The sequence below is a fragment of the Colobus angolensis genome, unplaced genomic scaffold (genome assembly GCF_000951035.1).
Source record: "Colobus angolensis palliatus isolate OR3802 unplaced genomic scaffold, Cang.pa_1.0 Scaffold306, whole genome shotgun sequence".
Classification (NCBI taxonomy): domain Eukaryota; kingdom Metazoa; phylum Chordata; class Mammalia; order Primates; family Cercopithecidae; genus Colobus; species Colobus angolensis.
The window spans coordinates 1992385-2018085 of NW_012116333.1; the positions used below are offsets into that span (position 1 = coordinate 1992385).

At 43.3% G+C, this 25701-nt stretch overlaps 1 protein-coding gene across 1 annotated transcript in view; it reads right to left on the reverse strand.

The window, feature by feature from the left end:
- The window catches only part of ARHGAP22 (Rho GTPase activating protein 22), a 215530-nt gene extending 190102 nt beyond the window's left edge, over nucleotides 1-25428 (reverse strand). Inside the window, exon 1 of the mRNA XM_011950353.1 lies at nucleotides 25146-25428. Coding sequence (XP_011805743.1) covers nucleotides 25146-25197 — 52 coding nt within the window. The 5' untranslated portion in view covers nucleotides 25198-25428. The remainder of the gene's footprint in view (nucleotides 1-25145) is intronic.
- Nucleotides 25429-25701: the final 273 nt, after the last annotated feature.

A 25701-nucleotide genomic window follows, 5' to 3' on the forward strand; every position in this document is an offset into this window, starting at 1 on the left:
CACACCAACATGGCACAAGTATACATATGTAACAAACCTGCACATTGTGCACATGTACTGTAGAACTTAAAGTATAATAAAAATTAAAAAAACCCAACAAACATGTGCTTGATATTTGCAATACACTCAAGTTAAGAGCCGTGCCTTCCCGTGCCGCTATTTTGCATTTTCACCCTGAAGCACTTTTCTTCTGTTTAAGGATGTCTGATTCTAGCAGGAACTAGACAGATGGTGCTCACATTGCACCTTTTTGCAAAGGAAGGGCCTCCCTGCAACATATACACACACACACACACACACACACACACACACACACACACACACACCCCTGCTTTGCTGGGCTTTTCTTCTGGCTCATATCAAACTCAGAGGAGGGAAGATCTGAATGTGCCTCAGCTTCCAGGCTTCCAGGGGTGATCTTTGCTCCATACCTATCCACACCAAGCCATCCTGGGACCCAAGCAAAGGAGTGTGTTTACATGTGCACAGCATGTAGCTCTATGACACCATTGTCACCTAGAACAGAAACTGCTTCCCCAAATGCTCAGCTCACTACCAGCATTTCTAGTCCCAGGAGAGACCTGGGCAAATGAGTTTCCAGTTCTCAAAAGCAGCCATGTCCCTCCTTTGGTAGATTGACTGTAAAAGTCTCCATGAGAGACATGTGGTCCCATCAATCCCATTTTGGCCCAGCAGCATGGATACTAGCATACTATTTGACGCCCTGATATTATGCTGGTTTCTTACACTACAATAGCTAACCCTATCCCCCGCTAAATCAGATCCAATTATAAGAGAGACTCACCCAGGAGGCTTTCTTGGTTTTGTCTTTTTCTTGTCCTGATTCCAGACCAGGAGCCCAGCATGGAAACTGGAGGGGTGTTGTCAACAAACAGGCTGAGTGTGAATTCTGATGCCCCCAGGGTCTTAATCTTGGGGACCTCATCAGGACCAAGGACATCTACCCCTCAGTGTCTTTGTGAAAACCTGTGAAAAACAGATGGAGCTTCTAGATGGTTCTGAAATCCAGTAGGCTATTAATGGTGGCTGCTAGGAGGTGCTACATTGATATTTGTTAGGCATTTGCCTTCAGAGTTGAAGCCCTGGCCGCTGTTCCAAACCCATGGCACGTTTGGAATTTCCTGAATATCCTGGCAGATACTCAACCCTTTCCCTCCATGCACATTTGCTGACAACCAACGCTGCATGAAGCCCAATATCCAGCCCTGGGGAAGGTGCCCTCTCAAGAGACAGAGCTGCCCGTCGCCAGGACACTCACGTGGAGGGTGTGGTACAATGGGAAATAGATATTTGATATTTGTACCAGGCACAGAGCTCCTAAAACCCTGGGAGTTTCCTGAGTGACAGAAGTGAGGGGAGCATTTTTGATAATTCAGAGCAAGCCCCTTTCAAAGGTACCTGAGGCAAGGTTAAGGAGGTGACTGTGGGAGAGTGGGAGCTGATCGGGCATGGTGCGGAACCAGCCATGTGATTAGAGGGCTACAAGTTTCAGCCCTATCCTTGACCTCCAGGAAGGAGAGAGGAGCTGGAGATTGAGTCCAATCACCAATGACCAATGATTTGATTAATCATACCTACATAATGAAGCCTTCATAAAAACCCCTAAATGATGGGATTCAGGGAGCTTCCAGGTTGGTGAACACATGGAGATTCTGGGAGTGGGGTGTGCAGGAAGAGTGGAAGCTCCACACCCCTCCCTCTTCCCTGGCCCAATGCATTTCCTGCAGCAGGCTGTCCTGAGTTGCATTCATTATCATTAACCTGCAAATGTCAGTAAAGTGTTTTCCTGAGTTTTGTGAGTCATTCTAGTGAATTATCAAACCTGAGGAGGGGTTGCGGGAATCTATTAATGCACAGCCAAGTAGGACGGAGTGTGGATGGCCTGGGCACCTATTTGCGTCTGAAGTGGGGGAGGTCCTGTGGGACGCAGCCCTAACCAGTGTGGTCTGCACTAGCTCTGGAGAGCTAATGTCAGACTTGAATTGAATTGAATTGAATTGAATTGAACTGTTGGACACCCAGCTGGTATTGGAGAATCAGAGAGGGCAAGACAGGTGTCCGAGGATGTCTGTCCTCACTCTAGGTCCAAGGCATGGCGGGCAGGGCCTGTCTCATTCCCATCTGGGCTAGCAGCCAGGACAGGGTTTGGGAGAGCGCTAGTGCTCCACGCTGAGTGGCGACACAGGGTTGCCCAGGGAAGGTCACTGGGAAGCTTGGGCTCATGCCCACAGCATCTTGCTCCTCTGGTCAAGTTTTTAATTTCGAAGTTCAGTCTCCTCTGACATTCCAAGGGCATTATGAAAGATCCCAACTGATAATGTGAGGCATGCATTGTAAAGGGCCCTGGGTGAGGGGCACTTTGGGCCCGGCCTCCGGTGTGGCTGGCTGAGGTACGTGGGCACTTCATTCAGGCCACCAGGTGCTCTACTGGACACGCTACGGGGTCTGGTGTGAGGCTGGCTCAGCCCAGAGGAAGAGGCATCTTTGTCATTTGTAGAAAGTTACTGTCTATACTTCGGTTCATTACCCTGCACAAGAGTTGCTTGAAGAATCAGTCCCAAGTAAAATGTATTAATGCAGTGCTCTGGGACTCAAAGAAAGGAGGGCAATGGCCAAGCTGGCATCACAGGGACAGACATCTGGCCTCCTTCTCTTCCTTGCAGTGGGTGAGTGAGTCTATCTTGGGAGTCCTCAGGGTACCTGACTGGCCACCCTCTGTTCGAGACGGCCCTGCCTTCCAGTTCTGTACTCACACAGTCTCAGAACCGGCCCTGATGTGGCCAGGAGCATGCTGTGCCCGGTGGCAGATCTACCATTAGTACAGGTGTTACAGTCCTTGTTTTAGCAGTTACCATTTGCTGAGCATCTACCACACCCCAGGCCCCGATATCTTGATTCACACACATGGCCACCCAAAGATGTCTTGTTAATTCTTGTTTTAAGAGAAAAGTGAGACTCAGAGCCAGTGTGTGCAAGGTCACTGGCTAGCAGATGGCTAAGCCTGCTGGGTTGAGTAACACCAGGTGGCCCCTGTCTGTTTCCATAGCAAGGATTTGGACACAGATGTCCACCATACGGTACTTGCATGATGGAGTTGACTGCCTGTTCTGTTGGCTTTGGCTCTACCCTACCACCTCGAGGCCCCAAACCACTCCATAGGTCCAGAAGTCTGCTTTCAACGCATTTGATTCCGTCTGATGACTCCTGTTAGCAAATTTAAAGCATATGAACTTTTTGAAAGTTATTGAGTCATGCCCTTGACAATATAGTGAAAGTATATTAAAGCAATAGAATTTCATCACAAAATGGATGTAAACCTCTTCCCATTCCCCAGGTGGCCCCTTGGAGTCATCAAATTCGGTGCAGATAGGACATGGGGCCACAGTGACATACATTGCAGTAAGGGGAGCAAAGCTTGCCTTCCCATCCACCAACCTGGGGAGTCCGAGCTGAGAGAGGCCACCACCCTCAAGATGCAGTGGTGGCCATGGCTGTGACTAAGGGAGGAACACAGTGCACACCCCTGATCCATGTGTCTGCTCCTTGGAGTTTATCTTGCAGGGAAAGGTGTACTCACAGCATTACGTGTAACAGTAAAAATCTAGAGATACCTGGAATGGGCTCTGTTGTGCTACCCAGATGGCCCAGGACTAGCTCCCAGCTGCTAACACCCAGCCCTTTCAGCCTATGCCTCCACTGGGAATTTCTCAGAGACATACTCCCTTACTAGGGCCAGCCACCACCACTGGCTGGTCATTTTGGGGGTATAGAGGCCTGGCCTTCTTGCCCCAACTTAGGACAGCCTGGAAAGTCCAGCTGACCCTCAGAGCTAAGTATGGAGTCCACTGAGGCTGCTGGTGTGCCTGCATTACAGTCTGATTTCGCCTTTTGCTCACTCCTGCTTCCTACCCTCTCCATGGGTGTCAATCACAAAGTCATCTAGACATTCTCCTGTTTTCTTCTAGAAACTTCGTATTTTGTATATTTGTATTTAGGTCTACCATCCATTTTGAGTTGATTTTTGTAAAAGGTGTAAGGCCTATCCTTTCTCCATTGAATTACCTTGACTTCTTATGAAAGGTCAGTTAGTTACATTTGTGTGGGTCTATTCTTGTTTCTCTATTTGATTCCATTCTTTCATGTGTCTATCCTTTTGCTCATATCACCCTGTTTTGTTTAGTGTAATTTTAGTGTAAGTCTTGAATTTAGGCTGTGTGATTCCTTCATTTTTGTGTTGGTTATTCTAGATTTTTTGCCTTTCCATATAAATTTTAGAATCAGTGTGCCAATGCTTGCTAGGATTTTGATTGAGAATTCACTGAATCTATATAGATCAATTAGGGAATAATTGACATTTAAATAATATGGAGTCTTCCAATCCACAAACACAGAATAGCTCTCTATTTCAATCTCTGATTTTTTTTCCATCAATGTTTTGTGGTTTTCTGCAATAGATCCTATGCCTGTTTTGTTAGTTTTATAAGTAAATATTTCATTCTTTTGGTGCTATTTTAAATGACAGATTGAAAAAAATTGATTTCAAGTTTCAATTGTTCATTGCTTGTGTATGGAAAAGCACAAAATAGCTTGCTAGGAGTTTGACTGGGATTGTACTGAGTCTATATACCAAGTTAGAAAGAAGTTAATTTTTTTTTTTTTTTTTGACGGAGTCTTGCTCTGTCACTAGGCTGGAGTGCAGTGGCGCAATCTCAGCTCACTGCAACCTCCGCCTCCCAGGTTCAAGTAATTCTCCTGCCTCAGCCTCCTGAGCAGCTGGGACTACAGGTGCCTGCCACCACGCTCAGCTAATTTTTATATTTTTAATAGAGATGGGGTTTCACTATGTTGGCCAGGATGGTCTCGATCTCTTGACCTTGTGATCCACCTGCCTCGGCCTCCCAAAGTATTGGGATTACAGGCGTGAGCCACTGTGCCAGCCCGAAAGTGACATCTTAACAATATTGAATCTTCCAATCCATGAAGGTGGAACGTCTCTCCATTTATTTCGATTTTCTTAGATTTCATTAATCAGAGTTTTATACTTTTCTGCATAGAGATCATGTACATATTTTGTTAGATTTATAGGTATTTCATTTTTATGCTAATGTAAATGGTATCATGCTTTTATTTTCAAATTCCAGCTGTTCATTGTTGGTATAAAAAAGGCATTGATTTTGGATATTAACCTTATATCCTGTGACTTGCTATAATCACTTACAAGTTGTAAGACTTTTTTTCCATCAGTTTTGTGGAATTTTCTGCATAGACAATCCTGCCTTCTGTGAAAAAAGGCAATTTTATTTCTTCCTGCATTCTGTATATATATGGTTTCCTTCTCTTGTCTTACTGCATTTGCTAGGACTTCCAGTACAATGTTGAATAAGAGTGGTGAAAGGGAACATCCTTGCCTTGTTCTAAACATAGAGGGAGAACATCTGGTTTCTCACAATTAAGTATAAATTTTGCTGTACAGTTTTTGTGGATGTTCTTTATCAAGTTGAGGAAGTTCCCTCTATTTCTAGTTTGCTGAAAGTTTTTATCATGAATGAGTGTTAGATTTTGTCAAATGTTTTTTCTGCATCAATTCATATGATCGTATGATTTTTCCTCTTTAGCCTGTTGATGTGGTGGGTTATCACATTGTTTATCACATATTAACTACCACATGATAGTTTTTTGAGTGTTCAATCAGTCTTCCTTATCTGGAATAAACTCCACTTGCTTGTGGTATATAATTCTTTTTATACATTATTGGATTCAATTTGCCAATATTTCACTAAGGACTTTTACATCTATATTCATAAAAGATACTGATGTAGCTTTTCTTTCTTGTCTTTATCTGGTCTGGGTGTTAGGGTGCTGGGTTAGCCTGACAGAATGAGTTAGAAAGTGTTCCCTCCACTTTTATATTCTGGAAGATACTGTGGAGAATTTATCTAATTTCTTCCTTAAGTGTTTGGTAGAATACACCAGTCAAACCACTTGAGAACTAGTGCTTACTTTGTTGGAAAATTGTTATTTATTTAACTTCTTTAATAGTTACAAGCCAATTAAAATGATATATTTCTCCTTGGGATATCAATTATACTTCTTAAAAAATATTTTCTTGTTACCCTAGATTTTGCAATATATATTTACAGCCAATCTGAGTCCACTCTTAAATAACACTACTGCTTAAAAAATAGTACAGGTTCCTTTTATCAATATTCCCAGTTCCTCCCTCCTGTTCCTTATAATATTACTGACATTCGCTTTGGTTATCTACCTGTTACAGTCACCCAACACATTGTTGCTATTGTTACTTGGACAAACAGTTACCTATTAGATCAATTAAGAATGAGAAAAATGAAGACTTTGTTTTACTTTCATTTATTCCTTCTCTGATGCTCTTTCTTTATGTAGATCTGAGTTTCTCACCCATCATTTTCTTTCTCTCTTTTAACGTTTCTTGAAGGACAAGCAATGAATACCCTTGGCTTTTGTTTGTCTGGGAAAGTATTTAGTCTCACTTTTTTTTTTACAATGAAAATTATTTTTCTATTTCAATAGTTTTGGGGTACAGGTGGTTTCGGTTACATGGATGAATTCTATAGCGATGAATTCTGAGATTTTAGTGCACCTGTCACTCGAGCAGTGTACACTGTACCCAATATATACTCTTTTGTCCCTCAGACTCCTCCCAACCTTCCCCATGAAGCCTCAGAGTCCATTATATAATTCTTATGCCTTTGCGTCCTCATAACTTAGCTCCCACTTACAAGTGAGAACATATGATATTTGCTTTTCCATTCCTGAGTTACTTCACTTAGAATAATGGCCTCCAGCTCCATCCAAGTTGCTGCAAAAGACATTATTTCATTCCTTTCTATTAACCTTCACTTTTGAAGGAAAATTTCAGTGGGTCTGCAATCCTATATTGGTGGGGAGTTTTATTGCAACTTTTAATACACGAACTATTCAACATATTTTTATTTCAACAGTTGAAATATTTCACTTCACTCTCTCCTTGCTTGCGTGGCTTCTGTTGTGAAGTCTGATGTAATTCCTAGCCTTGTTCCTCTAAAGGAAAGGTGGTCCTCATACCCCTGGCTTCTTTCAAGATTTTCTCTTTTGTTTTCTGCATTTTGAATGTGATATGCCTAAAATGTATACATTTCTTGTTTTTATCCTACTTAGGTTGGTGGTTTGTTGTCTGTCACTGCCTGGAGTTGGCCAACTCCAGGTTTAGAGGGCACACAGTCCTTCACAAGACCAGCCTCACTTCTGACACCAACTGCAAATTGGGGGGTGTTCCCAAAACCACCCTGGCTAGGAGCTATGCTGTCTTTAATATTTGCTGTGTCTCCAGATGCCAGAGCCAAATCATTGATTTTAAGTTTGCTCAGCTTTTTCCTTGTTGTAAGAATGAGAGTGAAAATGTCTAAGTTTTCAGATGTCAAAGATGAAACCAGAAGCCAGAGTCTTTCCATTTTCATTACTGCTGCACAATGCTGACTATTCTTTTCCTTCATCTACCCCTGGAAGATCCTGAGTCACCTGCCAGAGGCCCGTGACCCACATGGAACACATCAGTGGACAGTTCCCTCAGGCCTTTCCATTGGATGATATGAGCATGAGCTCCAGAAGGTAAGGGTTTTTGCCAATTGTGTTGCCTGCTGTATTCCAGTGCCTAGAGCAGTGCCTGGCACAACTCATGTTTGCTGGGTGACTGCATAAATTATCAACCCTTAGGAAACTTTTGAGATCATTTCTCAGGCCTGTCCACCTTTAATGGCCCCTGTCACCTCTTGTTTCTGCAGATAGTCTACCTTCTTCTGAGACTCCCAGGTCTGAGGTTTGCACTGACTGCATGCTAGAGAAGTAAAAGTGGGAGAAAGCTTCAAATATAGGGTCCCTGTGTCCAGTCTCCATCATATGACTTGGTTTTCAAAAAATTCCCAAAGGAAACAATTCTCAGCCAGAGATTAACAGTGGCATCTGATTGTTTGTCTGGAAGGGAGTTCCCTCTTATTCAGGGTTTACCCTGTGCCTTTCCTTGAACTCTCTGCTTTTAATTAGACATGTAATCCTTATTACAGTATTGTGAGATATGGCCTATTGTGGTCTCACTTTTACAATGAGGAACTGAAGCAGAGAGATTATATCACTTGAGTAAGGGCACAGAGTAAGCAGATGGTAGAACCTGGATCCACACCCAGGCCTGGCTTTCTCTAGATTGTTTTAACGTTTTGTGGGAAAATGATGCCAGCAGCAGGGAGGGAGGGCTGGCTTTCCCTGTGGACTTTCCACAAGAAAATCTCTGTTTATATCCATCTGCAGAAGGAGATGGGCACATTAATAGGGACAGGGTCATTCCACAGGGCTAAGAGGAGTAGGGAGCAGAGGACTGGCATGGGAGGAAGGAGAGCCTTTCCAAACTCAACACTGGGCCAAGCTGGCTGCAGGATGCCCTGACTCCTGGAAGTCTCCAGGGCAGGTGTCAGAGTTGACACCATGGGCATCTATGCCCTATGTTCTCCCTCATCTTCTTCCTGGCCACCAGGATGCTGCTTCCTCCCATGCTTGTTTCTATGGTAACTGATAGGAGGTGTTACCTGCCAGCCAGCTCACCTGTTGAGAGAAGCCAGTTTGCACCAGTAGCTCAGTAGTATCATGGGTAGCTGAATGGGTACATTCAGATTTGGGTGGCGGATTTGATGGCAGCAGCCAAAAGCTGCCATCAGTGTCCCTAAAAGCAGAGGTTCTGCTATGAATGAGCACTAAAGGTGGGTCAGCTCAGATCTGGGTTAAGTCCTGTCTGCCACTAACTAGCTATGAGCCTTTGGCAAGTCAGTAAACTTCAGATCTTCCACTTCCTGATCTAGCCAACAGGGAAAAGTTCTCTGCCCTCACAGAACTGGGCCATAGGACAGGATAAGCTGCTGGGTGCAGGGGGTGGTGAGCCTGCACTGTGGTTTGCCCATTTCACAACCATTCCTAGAGTCAAATCATTTCTCCCAGATGTGCAGAAACAGAAAACATTGTAGGAAACTGGGTCTCTAAGAAGAGCCACTGACTCAGCCCTTATTTGGTTCTGTGGCTGGGGGTGGGTGAGCCTGGGCTTCCGCTTGGCTCCCTGGAGGGCAGTGTGGCTGGCAGAGCATCTGTCTAGACACTCTCTGAGGCTCTGCCCAGCCTATTCCTTGGAATAGACTCTCCTCTGCTTCTCAGGGCTGACAGTTCTGAGCCCAGGAAAGCAAGAGGGCTGAATCATGTCCCCCCACCTCAGTGCATGCTGAAGCCTAACCCCCACTGCCCCACACAGAAAGTGGCTGTATTTGGAGATAGGGCCTTTAAAGATCAAAGTTAAAATGAATGATTAAGTTAAAATGAGGCCATTAGGGTGGGCCCTAGTCCAATATGACTGGAGTTCTTATAAGCAGAGGCGATAAGGACACAGACACTGACTATGTGAAAACAGAAGGAGAAGGTGATATTTACAAGCCAAGGAGAGAGGAGAAAGAAGCTTGCTGACACATTGATCTTAGACTTCCAGCCTCCAAAATGGGGAGAAATACATGTGTGTTGTGAAAGCCCCGTGGCCCGAGGTACTTTGTCATGGCAGCCCAAGCAGACTCATGTACCTGCCCTCCCTCTTCCTCAGTGTGAACAAGGGAATTCCAGCACCCATGGGAGGCTCTTGGAGGCAGGACTCCTTCTGGGTCCATCATGAATGAAGCACTTCACCTTGTTTCTGGGCCTCTCTGTCTCTTGTTGCCCCCACCCCCACTTCTGCACTGGGCCTGGTGTTTCCCTGGATCCCAACTCCCTGTCTCCTCGGGCATGACTAGTTTCATACTCCTCCAAGGTTGGCAAGAGAAAAATGCCTAGGGTTTAGGTCATAACTTGCAGCACAGCTTTGGGTGCCCCGTAACTTGTTCCAGTCTCTTGGCCAGCTCTAAGTTCAGCCACGGCTGTGGTGAAACATCCCCTCTTGGATGAGCCCACTGATGGCTTCCCACTCCAGGCTCTCAGGCCTGGGCTTTCTCTGAAGCCACAGGGACCTTGGAGCCCTGGACAAACAAATGCAGTCCAGAAGGGCTGGGTGTCCACATCCCTGGGGTGGCCCTCAGCCAAGGGAGAAAGGGGGCTGGGTAAGCCCTACCCTCTCACCTTCCAGGCTCACGGCAGGTGAGTCTGCACTCTTCCCAGGGTCCCTGTGGAAGTGAGTCTTGGGACAGCAGCAACCTTCATTATGCCCCTCACACTGGCCTCCCCTCTTTCCTGGTGTCATGCTTTGCCCCATCAGTCCTGCTTCCTGGCATCACCTCCCAAATAAACCACCTGCACCCAAGCTCTTGTCTTAGGCCCTGCTATTGGACAACATAAACTTAAACCACTTCCTGGCTGGGGGAGCAGGATGGAAGGACGGCACTTTTGAACTTCAGTTTTCTCCTCTGTAAAATGGAAACATTAATATCTTGCAAGCTGTCTACAGGAATTAAATGACATCACCCTTGTGGATATTGAAGAGAGTTGTAAACTATGCAAGGTGATCTCAATGCTGTTATTTATTATTATTTTTAGTCTGGTGGTAGCATCAGGTCCTTACTCTATCTCTTTTTGTTAAAGAAAGAAGAAGGAAAATCTCCATCTTCAGACTCATTTCTCAGGGGTCCTGTGCTGTCAGGTGCAGGTGAGCATCCTGGAGAGGCATGGGGGCTAAGGGGTTAATGACACGGCTGCTCCCTCTTCCTCTGCCCTGCACAGCTTCAGTATTTCTCCAGTGGCTGTTGATAAAGGCATGTTAGCTATGGGGACACTGCATAAAGGAGACATTCGGGGTGTCTGGGTATTTCCAGCCCAGCCCTGCGTCCATGCTGTCTGTGTGCCTGTGTCCCATGCTTAGTGCTTGTGCAAGAAGACTGGGGTGAGCAGGATGGAGCCCTTAGAGCTTGTGGCATGGCCCTGGTCCTCTTCCAGGAATGTCTGCTTGAGTCTGCCCATTGGGCTGCTCCTGCCCAGGCTCCAAGAGCCAACAGGGATTCTCCCTGCTCTGGGACCCTGCCTTGAACCCCTGGGTTGCATCAGGATCCTCCTGTTTCTGGCTGCTTCTTATATCCCCTGCACCACAGCCCTGCCCTTTTGCGGACCAAGATCTAGAAAGAAGGGGCTATATCTCTACACGTGTTATGTATGTCCAAGCTTTAGAGCCATGACTACTGGCAAACAGTACCAGCTCAAGACCCATTGCTGTAGTCATCACTGGTAGGACAGTGGGAGACCAGCGAGGAGTTCTCACTTGAAGTAACCACAAAGAGGCCACGAAGTGGGCAGGCAAAGCCCAGACGTTGACTGGCATGCAAAACCCAGAGTGCTGGGAGGGAAGTCAGAAGGGACAGGACAAAGGGTCCAGGAAGCAGAGCCACTTGTAGAATCAGGATATGAAAGTAAAAGGTAACAAGTTGGAATAGTACACTGGGGTGGGCAGAAGACATATCAGGGAGGGCTGGAGTCTGAGAGGCTTCCTCGTGATAGCCAGGACTTCAGCTTTATTCTGAGAGCTCCAGTGTGAAGGGCCAGAGTGGGTTGTTGGGACAATCAGAAAAGCTGCCTGCATACACATTGCTGCTATCCCTGCCAGGCCAGTCTCTGAGAAGCTGATCTCCCCAGAAGCCAACCAGCCTTTAGATAAATGCCACTGAGAGTTTACTGCCCTGGGCATCCACAGTTCTGAAGCTGCAGATGGAGACAGGCTCCAACTATTGTGTTGAGGTGGGGGACAAGGGGTAGAAAGGATCTGTGAATTATTGCTTGTGTGAGGCCATGCAATAGGTGTCATTCGTCACTCACAGAGCTGTTGTCCAGAGACAGCTGACAGGGGACACAGGTATACAGATGGATGGATGGATGGTGAATGAATGAGTGGCGGATGAATAGCAAATGGATGAATGGTGAATGAGTGGGTGGATGGGTGGGTGAATGGGTGGATTTTTAGGTGGATGGATGGATGGTAGATGGGTGGCTAGATGGATGGATGGTAAAGAGATGGGTAGATGAATGACTGGTGGATGTATAAACGGATGGATGAATGGGTAAATGGATGAATAGATGGGTAGATGGATAGATAAATGGTGGATGGGTGGGTGAATGGATGGATGGCAAATGGGTGAATAGATGGATAGATAGATGGATAGATGGATGGTGGATGAGTAGATGGGTGGATGGATGAATGGTGGATGAATGGGTGAATGGATGGTGCTGGGGTCAGTGAGACGGGATGAAAAGAAGAGAGAACCTGCTGGAAAGGTCAATAAGAAAAGGTACAAAGTATCCTCACTTCACCTATCCCTTCACCTACATTCCCCTCCCAACAAGATGTCTCCACCCTCCTCACTGCCAAAGCCAGTAGGCTGGCCTCAACTTACCTTCTTTCTCCCCCTTTTCCACATGCTGCCAGCCACTTGTGCATTCCATCTTCTTAGACTCTGTTATGTTTCTACCACCACTCTTTTGGCCTATATTCTCATAAGCTTTCCTTGGACTGCTTAAGTAGTCTCCTGACTAGTTACTCTCCCTGCTCTGGTCTCTTCTCCCTCTGCCCATCCACTACCCCTCCTAGAGCCATTCCCTTAGAATCTTAGAATGGCTTCCAATCTTCCATTGTTTTCCCCTAATAGAAACTGCAGAATGAGGTCTTGTAGCTGCTTCGTAATGCAACTTGGTTAGGCTGAATTACACTTCCCAGGATTCCCTTTTGTGTATCTTTCTTATAAGTCTGTGCCACAGGGAGATTCTTGGGGGGATTTGGGAGACATACATTGCTGCCTTACTTCATCATTGTGGACTCACCTCATCAGTGTGAAGCAGCAGCTGGGCCTGCCATTGTTCCACCTTCCCATGAAGCCTTGGGCAACTTCTTCAACTCCCAGACCAGGGGTGTGTGTATGTGTGTGTGTGTGTGTGTGTGTTTAGCTTAATGATGAAGGGCCCTGGCTTCTGCAGGATTACCTTGTACCACCAAAACTAATCATCCCATTACCCAGCTAGAAACCACAGACACCTGAGTGTACTGTCCAGTACTGTCCAGTACTGACAGTACTCCCCTGCCCAGTACTGTCAAGTGTTGTCCATTTTTCTTCCCAGTATCTCTTGAACCTCCTTTTCCCTCTATATTCTTACTTACTCAAGCCCTCAGGAAGGTCACCTGACCACCATCAGTCCCACTTTCATGCTATTTATTCATTCTATGAATAATATTTATTCACAAACAACTATTAAACATATATTATGTGCCAGTCATAATCCTAGGCACTGTGAAAAAGAGCTCTAACTTTAACCTTCCCCTTCCCCTCCTAATTCTAGTGGTGCTTAAATAATGAGCAAAGGGATAGTGGCAATAATGCCTGCAAGATCATGCCTATATCCTAATAAGAAAGGGGGTATGGGAAACTTGAAATAAAAAAGTAAAAGGCAGGACTTCCAGCTATGGCTAAATGATGAAGTCAGCAAATTCTCTCCCCAAAACACAACTATAAAGCTTGAAAAAACTGATAAAAACAACCATTTCTGTACTCTGGAAATTGACCAAAGACATGCAACAATCAGAAAAGCTCTTATGCTTGAAAAACTGCTAAACTTTGAGTAAGAACAGAACAAGTCTGCTTTGCACTGTTGTACTGTTTGTTAGGGCAATTCCTATCCCACTTTTCTAAGCTCAGTCCTCACAGAGGTTCTGTCAGAGTGGGGCATTGTCATAGGGAGTAGCAATTTTGCTGATGTAGTCCAAAGTTGCTTATTCAATTATGATTGTCAGTAGAACTGACAATATTGGCAGCTAGTGAATGGGGAGGACCAATGCTCAATTAGTCTGAGGTTGCAGTCAAGGTTGGGGCAAATATATTCCTGGCTTGGACTGTATGCATGTGCAGTGGAGACCAAAGATGGCTCAAAGTATCCACACATTCTTGCCAACTCTAAGGATAAGGGCATGTGCAGAGGTGACATGAAAGGTCCAACAAAAAGTAAAAGCCAAGGCAGTCTTGAAAACAACCTAAAATTCCATTAAGCTGAATGGAATTTCACTATGCAGTAACCTGAATCTATAGGAATAAATGAAAAACATGTGGGTTAATAAGAAGTTCTGATAAATGTATTTTTCCTTTCAACATCTTTTAAAGACATACTATATATAAAGCTATAATAGTATATTTTTGGGCTTATCATATATAAATAAGTGTTATAAATGTTATATATGAACTTTGAGAATATTTCCCTACCCATGCACAGATCTGTTGGCAGAAAATAGAGGGTTTACTGGCTTATGGTTTGTATATGACATCATTGGCTGATTACTAAATTACACAGAAACAACAGTGACCCTTAGGAAGGCAGGTTTAAAGGTACAAGCAAGAATAAAGGCAAATATAACAGATATTAGTTGCTGTGTTCTGTGAGGGAGACAAATTTCACAGGTTTAGGTCAGGCAAGTTATTAAATAAATGAACAATTTAACAACTACATTAATCAGGGTTCTTAAAATATGTTATCTAAAATGCCCAATTTCTAACAACCAAAAAACAAAAGAGAAGTACAAAGGAAAAGTGTGACTCATATGTAAAAAAAAAAAAAAAGTCAGTTGAAACTAACTCTTTGAGTATTGTCAGATTTTGGATTTAGCAGAGACTTTGAAATAGCTACTGTAAATATGTTTTTAAAAAACTTAAAGAAACATGATTAAAGAATTACGGGGACATAGGACAATAATAAATCAATACCTAGAGAATTTCAATGAGATAGAAAATGTTTAAAACCAAACGGAAATTATTGAATTGAACATTCAATAACTAAAATAAAAATTTGCTGAAGGAGCTCATCAGAAGACTTGAGGAAGGAGAAGAAAGAACAGGTGAATGTAAAGACAGAGCTATAGAAATTAGCAAACTTGAAGAACACAAAACAATTTAAAAAATTGGAGCACAAAGAAAATACTTTCAGAGACCTGTAAAGCAACATAAAGCATGCCAACATATGTGTAATGCAAATCCCAGACAGAAGGAGACAAAGAAGAAAAAGACAGGAAAACGATTTGAAAAAGATAATTACTGACAACTTCCTAAATTTGATGAAAAACATTATTTTCATGTATAATTATCTCAAAGAATCCAAAGTAGGATAAATACAAAGAGATCTACACCTCAGCACATTAGGACAAACTCTTGAAAGTCAAAGAGAAAATCTTGAAGCAGCAAAAGAAAAACATCTTGTTGCATGAAAGGGAGTACTGACACAATTAACAGTTGCCTTCTCATCTGAAACAGTGAAGGCCAGAAGTAGGAGGACATATTCAAAGTGCTGAAAGAAAAATACAAACTGTTAACTAAAAATTCTATATCAAAAAATACATCCTTCAAAATGAAGGCAAAATAAAGATATTTCCAGAAAAACAAAGACAGAGTTCCTTGCTAGTTGATCTATGTTATAAGACATTAAAGGAAATTTTTTAAGCTAAGAGGAGTTTTACTATGCAGTAACTTGAATCTATAGGAATAAATGAAAAACATGTGGGTTAATCTGATGGTCCCATAAATTTATTTTTCCTTTTAACATCTTTTGAAGACATAGTATGTATAAAGCCATAGTTATAACAGTGTATTGTTGGGCTTATCATATATAAATGTTATAAATGTTGTATATGATAAGCCCAAAACAATAATAGCACAAAGGAAAATGGATAAAATGGAGCTGTCTTGGAGCAAAAGTTTCTACATTTTACTGGAATTATTAATCTGAAGTAGATTAAGGTAAAATGCATATTGTAATCTCTATAGCAAACACTAAGATGACACAAAAATACAGTAAAAAATAGAAAAATTAAAATGGTATACTAGAAAATATCTATCTCACACAAAAGATGGTAAAAGAAAAACAGGAACAAAAAAGAGAAGACATATAGAAAACAGATTATAAAATGGCAAATGTAAATTCAAACATATCAATAATTATATTAAATGTGAATGGTCTAAATACCTCAATCAAAATACAAAGACCATCTCCATAAAATGGCAAGATCCATTTGTATGTTGTCTAACATTATAGATTCAAAGACACAATCTGGTTAAAAGAAAAAGAATAGAAAAATACATGCCACACAACAGTAATCATAAGACACCTGGAACTGGTCATGTTAATATATGGTAAAATAGACATTAAGAAAAGAAACATTCTGGGCCAGGTGTGGTGGCTCATGCTGGGTAATCCCAGCACTTTGGGAGGCTGAGGCAGGTGAATCACCTGAGGTCAGGAGTTGGAGACCAGCCTCAACAACATGGAGAAACCCTGTCTCTACTAAAAATACAAAATTAGCTGAGTGTGGTGGCACATGCCTATAATTCCAGCTACACGGGAGGCTGAAGCAGGAGAATCACTTGAACCTGGGAGGCAGAGGTTGCGGTGAGCCGAGATCATGACATTGCACTCCAGCCTGGGCAACAAAAGCAAAACTCTGTCTCAAAAAATAAATAAATAAATAAAAAGAAAAAGAAAAAGAAACATTCTGAAAAAGAGGAACATTTAACAATGAAAAACAGTAACGGTATTAGGAAGTTATAACAATTATAAATGTATGGAGATAACATGAGAGCTCCAAAATGCATGAAGCAAAAACAGACAGTATTGAAGGAGAAACAAAGGACTAATTACAGTTGGAGATTTCCAGATCCCAATCTCAATAATTGATAGAGCAACTAGACTGAATATCAGCAACTATATAGAAGTCTTGAACAACAGAATCAACTAATTTGACCTAATCAACATACATAGGGCACTCCTCACAATGACTACAGAATATACATTATTTTCAAGTACATTTAGAATATTCTCTGGGAGAGACCTAAGGTAGGCCATAAAACAAGTCCTGATCAATTTAAAAATTTAAATCATACAAAGTACATTATCTATCTTGGAATTAAATCAGAAACAACAACAGAAAGAAATTTTGGAAACCCTCAAATATTTGGAATTTGAACACACTACTAAATCACCCACATGTCACACGGGAAATCAGAAGGGAAGTTGGAACATATTTTGAATGGAATGAAAATGAAAAACAATATGCCAATATTTATGGTATACAGCAAAATCACTATAAGGAAATCTATAGCTTTAAATACCTATATCAGAATATAAAGGCTCAAATCAATAAGCTAAGCTTTCACGTCAAGAAACTAGAAAAATTAGAAAGTAAATCTAAATCAAGCAGAAAAAGAAATAATAAAGAGAAATAAAATGAAATAAAAAATCAATGAACTAGAAAACAGTAAAACATTAGAGAAAATCCATGAAACCAAAAGTTAGCTTGTTGAAAAGATTAATAAAATGGAAAAGCTTTTATCTGGACTGACCAAGAATAAAAAATCAGTAATGAAAAGGGGGACATAATATCAACTCAACTGAAATTAAAAAGACTTATCAAAGAATACTATGAACAACTTTATGCCAACAAAGACAGAAATAATCATACATATACATGCATGTGCCCCTACCTCCCGCTAGAGACATATAAATAGATATAACACCAATGCTTCACAACATCTTTCAGAAAATGAGGGAGAACACTTTCCAACTCATTCTATGAGGCCAGTATTACCTTGATATTAAAGCTGGACAAAGACCTCCTACAAAAAGAAAACTACAATGCTAATATCCCTCATTAACCCATATAAAAATGCTCAAGAAAATATTGGCAAAGTAAATTCTGCAAGATATAAAAAGGATTACACACCATGACTCAATGGGATTTATCCCAGGAATGCAACATTAGTTTGACACCTGAAAAAATCAATTAATGTTGTACATCTATTATACATCTATATATTTTACTAATACAAATAGAATAAAGGACAAAACCCATATAAGCATCTAATGGATGCAGAAAAGCATCTGGCAAAATCCAATAGCCATTCATGATTTAAAAAAAACAACAACTCTCAACAAACTAGGAGTAGAAGGGAAATTATTAATGTGTTAAAGGGTATCTGTGACAAACCCAGAGACCAATATCATATGTAACCATGAAAATACTGAATGCTTTCTCCTTAAAATAAGGACAAAGGCAGAGATAGCCACTTTCTCCACTTCTAGTCAACAATATACTGTATTATTCCATCCAGTACAATAGACAATGAGAGAAAAAGGGGAAAAAGAGGGTCAGGAGAGGGAAGGAGAGAAAGAGAGACAGAGATAAATTTAAAGCCAGATTGCAAAGGAAGAAGGAAATCTGTCTTTATCTGCAGAGGATATGATACTGTATTTGGAAAATTATCACAAAAACTAATTTAAAAAACTGCTAGAACTAATAAGTTTTTCAAAGTCTCAGGATACAAGGTGGACATAGCAAAAACCAATTGTATACCTACACCACACATCAGCAACAAAAACTCCATAAATGAAATTAAGGTAACAACACCATTCACAATAGTATCAAAAAGAATAAACTATTTAGAAATAAATTTAACAATGATGTGAAGACATGCATAAAACACTTCTGAGAGAAGATAAAGAAGATATAAATAATTAGAAGTACATTTCTTTCTTCATGAAGTTAAAGAATCAATATTGCAGGATGGCAATTATCTTCCAATCAATCTACAAATTCAATGTGATTCCTATCAAAATCTCAGAAACCTTTTATGGGGTGGAGAAATTGGCATGCTAATTTGAAATTTTATATAAAAACACAAAGGGCCCAGAATAGGCAACATAATTTTGTAAAAGGATAAAGTTACAGACTACCTATTTTTACATTTTCTCCAAAGTTACAGTAATCAAGATAGTATGGTATAGGCACAAAGATAGGCTACAGGTCAATAGAATATAATTGAGAATCCAGAAGTAAACCCCAATATTTGTGGCTAGTTGATAGTTCAAAAAGGAGATTGGGCAATTCAGTGGGGAAAGGAAAATCTTTTAACAAATGGTGTTGGGACAACTGACTATCCATAAGCAAAACTGCAGCAGCAATAACAACAACAACTAAAACCCTTCGAACAAACAAGCAACAGAACAACCCTTTGACTTTACCTCATACTATATACAAAAATTAACTCAAAATGGATCTTAGCTCTAAATGTAGATGCTAAAACTATACAACTTCTAGAAACAAACACAGGAGAAAGTGTTTGTGATGTTAGGTTAGGCGGACTCTTAGATATCATATCAAAAGCATGATTCATAAAAGAAAAGATAGAAAAACTGAACTTCAACAAAATTAAGATATTTTGCACTTTAAAATTTAAGTACACCATTAAGAAAATTAAAAGTCAAGCCACAGACTAGGAGAAAATATAGGCAAATTATATATCTGATAATAGATTTGTATCTAGAACATGTAAACATTCTTACAACTCTAATAAGACAGACAACCTGATTTAAAAATGGGCAAAAAATTTAAATAGGCATGTTACCAAAGAAGACATACAAACAGGCTGGGTGTGGTGGTTTATATTTGTAATCCCAACACTTTGGGAGGCTGAGGGGGATGGATTACCTGAGGTCAGGAGGTTGAGACCAGCCTGGCCAACATGGTAAAACCCCATCTCTACTAAAAATACCATAACTAGCTGTGCATGGTGGTGGGCGCCTGTAATCCCAGCTACTCAGGAGGCTGAGGCAGGAGAATTGCTTGAACCCGGAGGCAGAGGTTGCAGTGAGCCAAGATCACGCCATTGCACTCCACTCTGGGCGACAAGAACAAAACTCAATATCAGAAAAAAAAAAAAAGAAAGAAATAAAAAGACATACAAATGGCTAATAAGCACAGGAAAGTACATTCAACATCATTAATGGTTAAGCAAATGCAAATCAAATCCCCATTAAAATGCCACTTTACACCCACTAGGATGACTGTGATAAAACAATAGCAAGTGTTGGTGAGGATGTGGAAACACTGGGACCCTTATGTGTGAGGTAGGATTGTAAGATGGTGGGAATGTAAAATGGTACAGATATTTCAGAAAACATTTTGACAGTTTCTTAAAAATTAAACATAAACCTACCATATGACCCAGCAAGAGAAATGAAAGCATGAGTTCACAGAAACACATGCATGGGAGTGCTAATAGCAGCATCATTCATAGTAAACCCAATCCAAAAGCAACCCAAAAGTCCATCAATGGGTAAGTGGAGAAACAAAATGTGTATCCCTACAAGGGAGTATTACTCAGCCACAAAGGAACACACTGATCACTGATTCACACGAGAACATGAATGACCCTCAAAACCTTATGGTACATGAAAGAAGCCCAATGCAACACACTGCATAGCTTATGCTTCCATTTATAGAAAATGCCCAGGACAGGCACATTTATGGAGACAAAAAGCAGATCAATGGTTTCCTTGGGCTGGGGTTGGGAGGGAGGATTAGTTGCAGATGGGCTTGAGGGAATTTCTTGAGGTGCTGGAAATGCCCTAAAACTGGATTGTGATAATGGTTTTACAACTCTATGAATGTAGTTAAAATAATTTAGCTGTGAACCTCGAATGGGTGAATTTTATTGCATGTAACTTACATATCAATAAGGCTGTTAAAATACATAGAATATGATAATAACCAATGCTATGAAGAAAAAAACTGGGAAAGGAGTATGGGAAGGCAGGGTGGGGTTTCAATTAGTGTGGTCATTAAAACCTCCAGGCCCCCAGGATGTGGTGGGACTGCTCTTCCTGGGCCCCTTGCAGGTGACTGGGGCAGTGATTAGCGTGGGAGAGTTGTGAGCAGAGTGTGATGTGTGTTCCTTCCAGACTGAGGATTTAACTGCTGACATGAGACCATTCATGAGCTCACTATTTCTCGGGCCTCTGGTCTGGCAGCATCAGCGTGGGTCTTTGAGTCACTATGATTGACAGGGCAGGATCCACCCCTCAACTCACCCAGGTGACCTGTGACCCGATGGTTGTGTAACTCATCCCATTCAGACTCACCCAGGTGGTCAGAGAAAGCCTTAATAAAAGCTTTGGGTAAAAATCTGAAGGAGGTGAGTCTGTAGGCCAGGCGGCTGTCCTGGGGAACAATGGTCCAGAGAGTGGGCAGAGCATGCAAACACCAGAGCAGCAGGGAGGCTGGCACTGCTGGTGCAGAGCAGGGGCAGTGGGGTGGGGGAGTGTGGGGCGCTTGGCAGGAGATCCTTCAATGGGCAAGGCGGGTGCCAGGGGAGGGCAGGCAGCCCACAGAGGTGCAATAAGTGGCCTGGACATCCGTGTGGATGTGTTGAGCAACATGGATGCCCATAGGTGTGACAGTGCTGACTGGATTTAGGTTCGAAGAGTCTTGCTCGGTGCAGTACGGAGAGATGGAAGGGCCAAGGGTGGGAAGAAGAAGAGCAATGGGGAGGATCCTTTGCAAAGATCCAGGTGACAGCTGACCTCTCACCGCGCTGCCATGTGATTATTCCTATTGATTATTCCTATGAACATTCTCATCAGATCAGTCCTGTGCTTATAACCATCAATAGCTCCCTATGGCTCACAAGAACAAGTCCAAGTTTCTCAATACAGCATCCACCTACCATTCCTCCTTTATTAACCCATTCCAACCACTTCAGTGCCCCTCTCTCTGAGTCTCCTATTCTCCCAGAACACAGTCATGCCCCCCTACCTGGGTTCTCACAGTCCCCTTACATCCCTGCCAGCAGTGGGGGAGAGAGTATTCTCTGGGAAAGGCCAAGGTGAGGACAGCCACAGAGTCAGGGAGGCATGGGAGAGGGTTTCGAAGGAACCTCCCTACCAGGCTGCTCTCAGCCTTGGTCCTGACGTTAGCGTACAGGTCAGGGATTTGGGGACTTGCAGGAGTGGTTGGATTCAGAGACGCCTTCTCCTTCTCTTCGGACACTCTGGCTGGGTATGGGCAGAGGCCACTGTCTTTCTCTCCACTGTGATCCTGAGGCACAGTGGCTCCTTGGGGTGGGGAGTGCCAGGAGGGTCAGACAGGGAGAAGCCAGCAGTCCTGGGAGACAACCAGGCAGACCAGTGGTCTGAAGCTTGGGAGCTGAAGAGAAAAGAGGCTGCAGCTGGTCCTGCTGGCAGGAGAGTTCCCTAGGAGGAACTGAGGCCCACAGTGATGGAGCTGAGTGTGCTGCTCACTGCTGGGTGAGACCTTTAGCATAGAACTCACCAAGTGAGAGGTCAAGAGGCTCACCACGGCTCCTGCTGGAGGGAAAGTGCTGGTAGGTTCTCGATGTGGCAAGATTGTGGACAAAGTGAAGAAATGAAGCATAGCAGTACAATTTAATCCGTAAGAACCTTTCATTTGCCCTCAATCCCTGAAAATGTCAGTTAAAAGCAAACTTAAGTTTCTCCATAATCTCCATTAGCTGAGAAAGACAGAGGGAAGAAGGGAGGAAGGGAGGGAGGGAGGGAGGGAGGTGGGAGACAGAGAGAGAGAGAGAGAGAGAGTGTGAGTGAGAGAGAGAGAGAGATACTGGGAGGTGGCAGGTGGAGGGAAGAAAGAGAAACACACAGAGGTGCTGAGAGACCAAGGATGGGGAGGAGAAGCCCCCTCCCCCTGTGCTGGAGACTTTTTTTTTTTTTTTTTTCTGGAGCCTGTCATGAAATGGCATTGCCAGTCCATTTTTACAGAGTTGTCAAAGAGTTCGAGGTTAGGTAATCATTTACAAATTAATCCAGTGTCAAAAGGAATGAATGTGGATGAACCTTGGAAAAATTATACTAAGTGAAACAAGGCTTCATAAAAGGATACATATTGCATGAGTCCATTTACATAACAAATCCAGAATTGGAAAATCCATGGAGGCAGAACACAGATCAGTGTTTGCCTGGGGTGGAGAAGAGGGAGCAACCTCTTAATAGGTACAAGGTGATGGAAAAATTTTGGAATTAAATGGAGCTGGTGGTTGCACAATATTGTGAGTGTATGAATTGCCACTGACTTTTACACTTCAAAATGGTTAATTTCATGTTATGTACATTTCATCTTGATAAAGACATTAATTCAATCAAATTCATTAAGTTCAGGTATGTCATGCAATATGTCCTCTGTCCCTTTCTCAAAGGATTTGTACCTATGCTATGAATCCAGGGAAGAATTTATTTCATCATAGAAATCTGATGGCTGGAACCTCCTACAAAAGCAAGTGACTGTTCCTTCCAAGTCGTATAATGCAATAAACCCAGCACAGGGAAAATAATAACTGGAGATATTAGGTATTAGGCTTGAACAGAGTTAAAGGCTAATCTCAGCTGCTCCCCCACCCCCTATTTTCTCCTGTGGAAAGTGAGATCTAGGGAAGTTGACAGTGTGAGAAGTGTCTGCAGCACGAGGCCAGCCCAGGGGTCCTGGCTTCTAGCCCACTCCGTTCTTCATGAACACAGAGCTTTACTCCTCACCCCATTAATATCTACTCAGACCACAGCAAAGGGGCTCTGTGGAATCTGAGCCTACCCTGGGCTTGGTCCGCTGGATCCTGAACCTGGTAGCACATTATATTACATCACCTGGGACTTTAAAAATACGCTGATATGTTGGATTCATCCAAGACCAATTAAACCTACATCTCTGGAGGGGGAGCCTGGGGATTTTTAAACGCACCTTGGGTGATTTTAATGTGGAGGTTGAGGTCCATGACTGCATTTTACCCACTAGCTTCTAGAATTTCCAATCTTTACCAGTCCTGGAGGGGCTCAGGCAACATCTCATACCTGAGCCCATCAGGTCATGCTTGTGATCTGACTAGCAACTGCCAACCATCACCTACACAGCCCATGTAGCCAGCACCTGCACAACCCACCCAATCCTCACCTGCATAGTCCACCCAGCCAGCACCTGTATAGCCCACCCAATCCTCACCTGCGTAGCCCACCCAACCAGCACCTGCACAACCCACCCAGTCAGCACCTGCACAACACACCCAACCAGCACCTGCACAACCCACCCAGTCAGCACCTGCATAGTCCACCCAGCCAGCACCTGCACAACCCAGCCAATCATCACCTGCATAGTCCACCCAGTCAGCACCTGCAGAGCCCACCCAACCAGCACCTGCACAACCCACCCAGTCAGCACCTGCATAGTGCACCCAGCCAGCACCTGCACAACTCAGCCAATCATCACCTGCAGAGCCCACCCAACCACCACCTGCACAACCCACCCAGTCAGCACCTGTATAGCCCATCCAACCTTCACCTGCAGAGCCCACCCAACCAGCACCTGCACAACCCACCCAGTCAGCACCTGCACAACCCAGCCAATCATCACCTGCATAGTCCGCCCAGCCAGCACCTGCACAACCCACCCAATTCTCACCTGCAGAGCCCACCCAACCAGCAACTGCGCAACCCACCCAGTCAGCACCTGCACAAGCCACCCAATCCTCACCTGCATGGCTCACCCAGTCAGTGCCTGCACAATCCATCAATTCATCACCTGCATAGTCCAGCCAGCCAGCACCTGCACAACCCACCCAATCCTCACCTGCAGAGCCCACCCAACCAGCAACTGCACAACCCACCCAGTCAGCACCTGCCTGTGACCCACATGCATAACCTAGCCAATCCTCACCTGCACAGCCCACCAAAACAGCACCTGCCTGTGACCCAGACAGTCATCCCACTTGGTCTAACAGTTACCTCCCAGGCACTTTACTGAGGGACGCAAACAGACAGTCATCCCATTTGGTCTAATAGTTACTTCCCAGACACTTTACTGAGGATTACTGAGGTGTCCTCACTATTTCTCTACTAGCCCCTTGGCTGGATCCTTTCCAAGCAGGGACACAGAATAGCCTTCAGCTGCACACAGCTTTCCCCTGTGAAGGACTTGCCGACTGCCCCAGCGGTCCTTGGATATAGGGGTCCTTACAGACTCTGAATGCAATCAGAACCCTGAGTCAGTAGAGCCCAGGACCCTGAAGCCTCTGTTTTTCAGGCAGACACAGAGCAGCTGCATTAGTTCAGGGGTGGGGGTTGTGCCATCAGCCATTGCCAGGAGCTGAAGGAGGTCAGAACCCTGACCACAGATGCTGCCTGATGCTCTCAGCCACAAGCCCAAGACAGCCTCCAGGGACCCCATCCTCAAGCAAGAAGTCAAATGCAAAGGTAATCATTTCCCACATAGAACATAATAAAATTCTTACTGAAATATCTGGCTGCAAACGTCCTCCTTTTGCTGGAAGCTGTCGGCAGCATAATGAAGCTGGCAGTCTGTGCAAATTTCTTCTGTATCCTTTTTATAAAGAACCAACCACATCCTCAAGCAGACAAGCTAATTCCTGTTTTCCAGTAACAGGAGATCCACATCTATAGAAAAGAAATATATTTAGAATGCCCTTTATCTGGTATTTTCTTGGATTTTAAACAAGAAGCCTTGCTGTGAGGAATTAATTCATTAAGCGTAAGTGCATCTAGGGATCTTGGAATGGCCTTGAGCAAGTCACGGGGTCTTGGGGTATCAGTTCCTCAAATCTGTAAAATGGGAACGATAGTGACAACCACTTCTCAGAACAGAGGATTGAGAAGTGGAAAGAAGGGGCTTTGTGGGCAAAGCCCTCAGCACACATCAGATGCTATATTTGGTTTTTTTCCGTGAGCTGACCTGGATTTAAGGGGAGCTGGGTTTCCAGAAAGCCTTAGAAATAAGTACAAAGGACACTGCAAATTTGCAGCATGACTTCCAGGATGCATTTATGGTCT